We start from the raw sequence: 9,728 nt of genomic DNA on the forward strand, positions 1-9,728 counted from the left end.
AAAAAAAAAGGCAACACAATAAACGTACAATGGCCCAAAGTATTCCACGGTACTCCACTTAATCATTTTATGACAAAATTAATTATATACTTTAATAGTATTAATGGGTAGTTAGCAAAAATAAAAATAAAAAACAATGCTAATGGGGTAAATAAATAGTTAAGACCTAATCAAGTTTACAAGAAATGTAGGTTTCCTGTGTGGGACTCACATGTGGGAATACCTTTATGCAAGACGAAGGTGTAGTCCACTTGGCGCACTAAATAATTTCACCATCTTTGAAGATGCTATTGGATCAATATTGATGATGCTATTTTTAAAATTTTAAATACATTAGGATTAAAAAAATAGTGAAATTATTAGTAAATCGGATATACTACACTTTCTTTTCATAAATAAATAAAATGTGGGTCTCATATACGAATGCGACATTCTTCTGTAAAATACAAGAGGGCTGCAGGTGGTGCACTGATTACACATGGGAGTGGGGGTTATCAATTATCATTAAAGATGACAAGGGTAATCTAATAGTAGCATTAATTTGAAGAGAACTGATAGTAATGATGGAACGAAAATTGATGCGATTGCGATAGCATGAGCTAGTAGATTAAAGGATAATGAGTAATGCTAGATTCACAAACTAATTTACAAATTTCTTACAAATTGCTGGGTAAATTAGTTAAGGATAATTGGGTATTAGGAAGTGGTGCTCGAAAGTGTGTTCAGCTAATAGAATGTAGCACATATAGGTAGAAATGGAAATTTGGCATCCCATAAAAATTAGCTAGGTACGGCAGCAATGTAGACGGTTTTAACTTTTAAGGTGCTAATTAATATAAGAAGCTCTTAAGCGTACTAGAAAACCAGCTTCTATCACATATAATACGCATTCTAAATTCTAATCAATACAATTTTCCATCAAAAAATTAGTAGAAAAATAGTTAACACAGGTCCGTCAACATTCTAGAGCATCATGCTTTTATTTAAGCCGATTGAAGCTATTCTTTACTCTTCAATTGGAGTTTATGAATTGTGATCACATTTTAGCAATAGTTTCTGTAAGGCTTATGTCTACTAATCATTATTCTAGCATAAATAAAAAGAACTAACTGTGGAAACTAGAACGCAATACTTCGATTTTTTTTTTGTTGGTGGCTGTGGGTATCTTAACTATTCAATCCCTATCATGAGACACCTTGGATACCCAATAGATCGATAGCTATCCCCAAGGAAAATGCTGATGACTCCATAATCTATATATATTTTATGGATGTTTCTTTTTTCTAAGATGAAGATCTGAAACTTTTTTTGATAAGGAAGATTGAAACTTAATCTATCACTAATGTAGCGTTGGGGCCCTTGGAAATTGAGGCAAAGGCTTTTGAAGCGGGAATTCAGTTTGCAAGGGATGTCGGAATTCAGGATTTCATTATTGAACGGGATTCTTTGTTAGTGTACAACGCTCTGTGTGGAAACACATCACCTCCTTCCTTTTTCTTTTTTTTTTTTGATAAACTGCAATTCATTAAAAAACTAAAAAAAGGAACAACATGGAGAATCAACCTTACAGATGGCCAAAATGGCTGGTGGAAGATTCTCCTTATTAAAAAAACAAGAACCATTGAAATTTAAAGCAAACTTTGCGGTGGAGTAGGCAGCTGTTGTATCGGGTATGACAATGATGTGCGAGAATTTTTACAATGTTGCTTTTTCACATAAGGCAAGGTAATAGACTAGCCCACTTGCTATGATTTTATTGCATGGATGGAAAAGACTCTTTGTTTTATAGAGCATGCTCTTAACCATAATATATCGTTTTTACTATAGTTTTCTTTTAGTCTTCCTATCAAAAAAAAAAATCTATCACTAATGTAAAATTTCTGGTATTATGATTATGTTATCACTAAAAAAAAAAAAAGTTAAATGTATATCTAGAAAATAAAAAAATTGTCATTTATTAAGAGTCTTGTAACTCAATTAGCACATTCTAGTGTTGCCAACAGAAATATTTGAGTCAAATCCCTCCATCTTCAAGCCTCAACCATCTCCTTATCAAAAAAATAAAACCCTCATTTTATAGGCATACGTATGTGTATATAACTATATAGAATCCTAATCCCAATAGGTGGATATACACTTTTTTGATTAGATGTTCATTATGATAATACTAATGAATAAAAAAAAAGATATTCATTAGTTCTCTAAGCTTCTGGAATATTGTTTTATGACTGATTAATTTTTGCTTTCATTTGTCAATTTTAAAAAGGTATTTTAAATTTAAAAAATGTGCTTTCAAATACAAAGTAATGACTCCTACATGATGTAATAGTTCTTTTGATACTTGTAAATTTAGAGTCGTAAACGAGTCAAGCTTTGTTAAGTATTGAATATTCAAAACTTGACTCAAGCTCAAACAAATGCTACAAATAATGTCTGAGCTAAACTTGTCAAAAAGTTCAAAAGTTTGAATTCAACTTAACTCGGTTTGATTCATTAGTTAAACTAAACTCAATCTCACTATCAAGCTTAAACAAGTCTAGATTCGGTTTGTTTTTTATCGAGCTTTATTGTTCAAGAGTTTCTTCATGAACTTTTTTTCCCCCTTGGGCCTAGCTTGTATATTAAATAAGCTTAGAATTAAGGTCAAAGCTTGATTTGTTTTTAAACAAACAAACACAAATAAGTCTAGATTCGGTTTATTTATTTATTTATTTATTTAATCAAGTTCTATTATTCACAAGTTTGTTCATGAACAATTTTTTTTTTTTTTTTTTTCTGCTTGGACTTGGCTTGTTTATTAAATAAACCTAAAACTAAGGTTTTGACTTGGCTTATTTATTAAATAAGCCTAAAACTAAGCTGTGAGGTCCCGAGGACCCAATAACCCGAAGACTCGAGGAAAAGAAGGCCGACATGCATAAACAAGAGGAAGTGAAGGAGTAAGGGAAGTTACCTGGGGATACCCGAAGATGATGTGGCATGGGCACTGCTGACATAAGGGTTACAAATATCCGAAGGTGGCAGGCTAATTTAGAGTGTTGCATTAAATGCCCGGCAACAACCATTCTGGCCGCATTAATTGGAGGATACCAACTCAATCCATTGCATTAATGTGGACATGACCTGAACAGTGCTGAATGCAGAGTTAGAACTCTGCTCCATTACCGACAAACAGGTGTCAGAGGGAAAAGCATAGTAGATGGTGAGGTGTAAGGCCAAGATGAAAGGAACAAACGATATAAATAAGAGTCAGGACACTACGGAGAGGGGACTTTTGTTGTTGGACCCTCTCTACCGAATATATTGTATAAGGATCTTTGATCAAGAATCAAAGAGGGGGTAGTTAATCAAGTTTGTGAATTCTCAGGTCCTTACATAAGCCTTAAACAAACAAACATAAACGAGTATAGACTTGGTTTGTTTTTATCGAGCCCTATTGTGAATGAGCTTGTTCATGATTTTTTTTTGGGCTTGTCTCGTTTATTATATAAACCAAGCTATTTAAGCTTGGTTTGTTTAAGGTTCAAGTTTGGGGTTTTTTTTATTAAAAAAATATATATATAAACAAGCTATATATTTAGTTATACTCAAGTTGTTTTATGAACGGTATGGTTCATTTACTGTCCTACTTATAAAAGTCCTAAAAAACTTATCTTAACTAGGAAAATGCAAATAAAAAACACAATTAATAGTGAGTGGCGTCACATACAATTTATTTTATTTTAATATATTTTAATCTGTATTATAAAGTAGACTTTTTAAAGAGGACTATAATTTAGGTTAGAATTGCGACATTTTCAAATTCATTCCCTTACAACAAAATTGGGCTTTTAACCCAAGCTTGAAGAAGCAGAAGTAACCCACCACTATTAAATGGGCTTGAAATTGAATTATTGGGCTTAGATTAGTAATTTAGCACAATTCATTCTCTAATTTTCTGCACACAAAAAATGCAGAAGTTGTGTGTTTAATGTTTAAACTGTTAACTAGAAAAGCCGCACACCACGTTATAGAGGAATAACGGATCCTCTCCATTTGCAAAATCTCTAGCTGCTGCAATAGTTGCTAATACTCGTATCCTCTCGCTCCTCTTATCAAGTTCCGCACTAGGATTTATTGTTGCTTTTTAATTTAGGGTTTAGGGTTTTAGCAGGGTTTTATATACACTTTCATTTTTTATTCGATCTTATAACGCAAAGCAAATGTTGGATGAAAGCAAGTTTGATGTGCACCTGAATCTATGGGCACTTCGAATCCCTCGTGAGCTTTGCAAAGTGGCCACTCGAATTCTAAACGGGTATGCCTTCTCTACTCCTACTACTATATGTTACCATTTTTGTTTTGGTTGGGGATTTGTAAGACAATGTTGTTATGGCAGGTATTTGCTTGACAAGGCTCGAATTAAACCTATTACGGAAGACCCAAATTGTGACAAAAACCGTTACCTCATATTGTCTGAGAAGGTTCAGAATCCTGGTAAGAATCTTTAAGAAACGGTGAAATTTAATGAATTGGTCTCGATTTTGAGTGTTTTTATTTTTGTGAAGATTGATAGAACAATTCGTACTTTTACATTAGAGCAAATGATAATAGTGTTCTGTTGTGAAGTTATGAAGACTAGGATGTTGAAATTTTATATGCTTGCCTAGTATTCTTGTATATCAAATGTGTTTATGGTGGTGGCTACCGAGCTTCGCTTGGTTGCTTTGGTGGTTTACCTATATAATATGGTAGACCCTTTATGGTAAAGGAGTTTAGTCGAGCCTCAATATACGAAGATGCCTTGATTTTGCTTTCACTTAGTAGCCAAGTGTACTGCCTTTTACAATCACATATGTGTGTTTTGGCCTTCATGTTCTTGAAGTGTATCCCTCCAGTTATTGTTTCTTGGTTTTTTTTTTGCTTGACTTTATGAAGATGAGCCTGAATTTAGTAATGGACTTGTGGTCCTTTGGTATTTAGTCACTTATGTTAGTAGACTATGTAATGTGTAGTGTTTAACTGGACTTGCTTATCTGTTAATGATAGAATATTTTCTCCTATGGGGCAGATTTATCCGATATTCCAGACAGTAAACTTGATGAACTGAAAGGTTCGTGCAAGATTGAAGTAGTTCCCTATTCGCTGACACTTGGGTATTCCTATTGGAGTGCAGGTGTGTGAATTTGTGCAAAATGTATGGAAATATTGTTTTTTTTCTTCTTCTTCTTTGTTATTAATCTCTTTTTTGATCGATTTTGGTACTTAAACCTTGAGAGATTGGCTGGTGACTCTAAAATTAAATTAATCTTGCTTTACTACTGCAAATATTGTTTGCAATTTGCAAATGCAAGCGTCAAAAGGACTATATTTCAATTTTTTTTTTTAAATATTTTTAAATAAAGCAATATCTGGTAAATCAATATTTACAATGTGTTCAGGAGTGGTTACATTGCCCCTTCTTTTTTTCTTTTAACTGTCCATGGGTCTTTCTCATGTGTGTGCAAAATCAAATGTACGTTCTGATGAATATTTCAAATCTGATAAATTCTCATGAACCATATGTCCAGAATTTGGCCAAGGGAAACTGTGTTTGATACACTATATCTTTATTTATGTTTTTAATAGGTCAGAAACCCCGTCTCTGTGTAGGCTTAGGCACTGAGGATTATGTATTAAACTACGAGGAGATCTTCATAATATTGATTTTTTTTTTCCATTCCAATTTTATACAGTGTGTTGACTAATGAACAACTTTCTGATTTGTTCTTTTGCTTGCAGATCATGTATTAAAGCAGATTCTACCTCCCGGAGTGGAGGTGCCTTCGTCGTTTGAAACGATAGGTAAGTATTCAGTTTATGTCATAATTTATTTTTTTGCTAGTCATTATATGTGGTTGTTGATGTTGCTTACTGTTACCTTACTGCATTCAACACACTGCTTGGTTTGTCTTGCTAATTATATATTTCCTGTTTACAACACCAAAAACCTCCTTTTCTGATCACTGAAGATGAACTTAATCTCTTCATACTTATACAGGTCACATTGCTCATCTGAATATACATGAGGAATTACTTCCTTACAAGGATGTTATTGCAAGGGTTATCTATGATGTATGTTTTCACTTCTGGACTTCGAATAGACTTTGCATTTGTTCCTTATTCATGGACTGCTGTTGAATCCATACAATGGATATGACATTTTCTTTATTTTAGAGGAAACTTTGTCCCTTTGAAATGCTTCTGCATTTTAATGTTGGCTTTTTTTTTTTTTTTCTTTGTTTATTCTTGTTGTCTCTCATTGGGCAACCATTTTTTTTATATGACATCGTAGTTGTGAAAATTTTCAGCATTTTTTTTTCCCCTATTTGTAGTTTTCACATGAGACTTTTTGTCTATATTTTTTATATTTTAATCTTTGATATATATCTGCAGAAGAATTATCCAAGAATCAAAACTGTTGTCAATAAAGTTGGTACAATTACAAATGAGTTCCGTGTGCCAAAGTTTGAAATTCTTGCGGGACAAAATGATATGGTTACTGAAGTGAAGCAATATGGGGCAACTTTTAAGCTTGACTATGGATTGGTCTATTGGAATTCAAGGTTGGAACATGAACACATGAGGCTGGTTTCTCAGTTCCGAGCAGGGGAGGCAATTTGTGACATGTTTGCTGGTGTTGGCCCCTTTGCTATTCCAGCAGCACAGAAAGGATGTGTAGTGTTTGCAAATGACTTAAATCCAGATAGTGTTTGTTATCTGAAGATCAATGCAGAAATCAACAAAGTTGATGATCTTGTTCGTGCATACAATATGGATGCAAGAAATTTTATTTCACAAATGATGGCAGTGCCAGATAGCGAGTTTAAAACGGAACTCGATGTTCCCCAGGGGAGAACTTGTGAGGAATATGAGATACGGGTGAACGAAGAATCAAAGTCAGAAAATGGGCAGCAGACTGGTGATGTTTGTGTAAAATATATTTTCGATCTCCCTGTAGGTGTGGCGTGTTACTATATGGTTTTACTCATATCTTCTACTTCCTGCAGTTGAGGCAAAGGAAGCACCAGATAATGTTACAAGTAATCTGGAGTGTGCACAAGGTTCAAGTAGGAAAGCAGATACATCTGTATCTGCAGTAAAAAGACCATCAAGTAATAGTCAAGAAGATATCATATACTCCATGGCTTTGGGTCATTACTAAATTTGATGCATTGTGGTGTCTCTCATTGTTTCATGTATCTTCAGTGCTGGAGCTAGATGCATATGCAATTTACCTGTTGCCTAGCCAAAAAAATGAAAAGGCCTTAATTAATATGTCAGCAATCTATATATTTAATAGCTATGTTTTTACTTCGTATTTTCTTCCACAGTGAATGGGAGTGCTGATGGAACTGGTACCTCTGGAGCTGGTCGAAGAAAAGGAAGCACAAATAAGAGGATGAGGGGCTCTGAGATGTCAAATGCCAAGCCTTGGGAGCATATTGATCATGTGATTATGAACCTACCTGCTTCTGCTCTCCAATTTCTAGGTAAGATTCCCTTGCACCAATCATCTCTATAATGGATCATTTGACCGTTTGTTCTATTGGGTAAATATCCTTTTTTGGTTTGATTGGTGTATTTGTTGGCATATCATTTTGTTGTCATCATTCTTAGAATTTAGAAGACCAGAGTATAAATGCTATCAAATGCTAGATACAGCTTTATTTTTGTCATTTCTACTGTTAGAACTTTGTTATATATTTCTTTGTATTCATTCTCTTGAATTTCACAGCTAGTAAGACTTAGTAACTGATTTTGGATTTTCCTTTAGATGTATTTAGTGGCATAATCAAGAGGAAATTTTGGAGAGGGCCTCTTCCTTGGATTCACTGCTATTGCTTCATGCGGGCAAATGAATCCCAAGAATTGATAGTTTCAGTAAGTTTATTCTGGATTGACTACTTTTAATTCCTGTTAAATCTTTTCGCTTGGTAATATCAAGTTCTCGGACCTTTTCTGATTGTTAGACATACGGTATTCCATGATGTGGTTGGAATGGGGCCCTAGGGGCACTGCTCTTATCACATTTGCCTCTCCCAATCCGCTATTTTTATCTAGATTCCACTGAACATTTCCAGTTCAGTTTAAGTTCTCGTTATTTTTTTACCACTTTTGTATTGTGATTTAAATGATTTTATACAACTATTTTGCAGGAGGCAGAATCTGCCTTGAATGCCAGTATACAAGATCCAATATTTCATAGGGTTAGGGATGTGGCTCCAAACAAGGTATCAATATTTTTTAGGACTAAAATTAGGTACAGCTTCTTAGGCATTGTAGCCTAGGTTCCTAAATTAAATTCAACTATGTTGTTGTTTTGACAATTAGCCACATTCTTGAATTTTATTGTCCTTGAGAGAAGATGACACTGTTTGAACTGTATTTGTCAAAGCGATCACATGATTAAATTTGATTGGGAAACCTGAGGTATAACAGCTAAGGAATAGTACTTATGTTTTATACTCTTTTTATATCAACTTTTTTTTTACTCCATTGACACAATCATGTCTTTATGCCCCTTTTTTCCTCTCTATTTTTATTTTCTTATGTACATTGCTTTACCATGCAGGCAATGATATGCTTAAGTTTTAGGCTGCCAGAAGCGTGCTTCAATGAAGATGACACTGATACTATCATTCATTCTGCTGCTGGAGAGTGATAAGCTCTCATATAATGCGGAGGCTTCTTGGCTGGATTAGAGTCATTATACCATGTATTTGTCCACCAGCTTTAATGGGGCATGATTTAGAGCTCTAACCTAACATACAAAGGAAGAATTAGAGGAAAAATTGACCAGCAAGGAATGCCAAGCATGATCTGAGATATGCAGCGTTCCCGAGTCCAAAGTTTGAAGCAGTATGATGCTTTTTTTTTTTTTTTTTTGAGAAGAAGTATGATGCACTTGGATGATAGATTAAAATTCATGTTTTTCATTGTAAAAATTAGGTCTTATGGGATATGCAATCGGGTGGGCAAAGAATGGCCAAGTTCAAACCTAGGTTGACCATTAAATCCAATTAATCTTTTCATTCTTTGGGGCAAAGTAGCTTGTTGTTCTCTAGCCTTAAAGCAGGATTATGTAGTCTATATCTTAAAAAGTTTATTTTGTTATTGGGATGAATGGATCCATTATAGGAAAAAAAGAATGGAAACATTACTGGTGGTCCTTAGTTTCAAATTAGCAATTAAAACTGTTGAAGATATTCACGTGGCCTGCACTGGTCTCAGCCATAGAGTTGGGAGAAATTTCATTCCCCTAAATATGGCCATGTACTTAGTCGAGTACTTCCGAAGTAATGGGGTTTTTTTGTACGGACTTGATTTATGTACCCCCTTGTTGCTTTCTAATCAAGCAGCGAGTAGACTTTGCTGAAAAGGCTGAAAAGTAGGAGCTTGTAGGCTTGCCCCTGCAAAAAAAATAAAATAAAATAAAAGAATGCTTACCCAAAAGGCTGAGCTAATGGAGCATGTAGTGTGGCCCAAGGAAACTTCCCCATGCATTGCTCACCAAGTTAAAACTTAAAAGGGAGGCAATAATGTTGTAAAATAAAGCTATTTGCTTTGCCTTATTCTTCAAGAAAACATAGAAAAGAATTTGTTGTATTTTTCTATATTCTATGTTTATTCACTTTATTGATGAGAAAAAGTTGGGAAAACATAAGAATATAAAAAGAACAGAAATGGGGTGATCATTTTATAAAATT

The 9,728-nt window shown here is 34.2% G+C and overlaps 1 protein-coding gene across 2 annotated transcripts; it reads left to right on the forward strand.

The window, feature by feature from the left end:
* Positions 1-3,941: 3,941 nt before the first annotated feature.
* LOC142627379 (tRNA (guanine(37)-N(1))-methyltransferase 2) lies at positions 3,942-9,067 on the forward strand. Of its 2 annotated transcripts, none has more exons than XM_075801233.1 (11): positions 3,942-4,297; positions 4,379-4,476; positions 5,051-5,155; positions 5,761-5,823; positions 6,020-6,093; positions 6,415-6,940; positions 7,029-7,133; positions 7,353-7,511; positions 7,796-7,902; positions 8,178-8,252; positions 8,594-9,067. In XM_075801233.1, the coding sequence occupies exons 1-11, from the start codon at positions 4,203-4,205 to the stop codon at positions 8,681-8,683; spliced, it is 1,497 nt and encodes a 498-aa protein (XP_075657348.1). In that variant the 5' UTR covers positions 3,942-4,202; the 3' UTR covers positions 8,684-9,067. The 2 variants fall into 2 exon arrangements, with proteins under 2 accessions (XP_075657348.1, XP_075657340.1); XM_075801225.1 differs by having other exon boundaries at positions 4,063-4,297; positions 7,029-7,146; positions 7,351-7,511.
* Positions 9,068-9,728: the final 661 nt, after the last annotated feature.

Source organism: Castanea sativa, chromosome 1 (assembly GCF_040712315.1).
Source record: "Castanea sativa cultivar Marrone di Chiusa Pesio chromosome 1, ASM4071231v1".
NCBI lineage: Eukaryota > Viridiplantae > Streptophyta > Magnoliopsida > Fagales > Fagaceae > Castanea > Castanea sativa.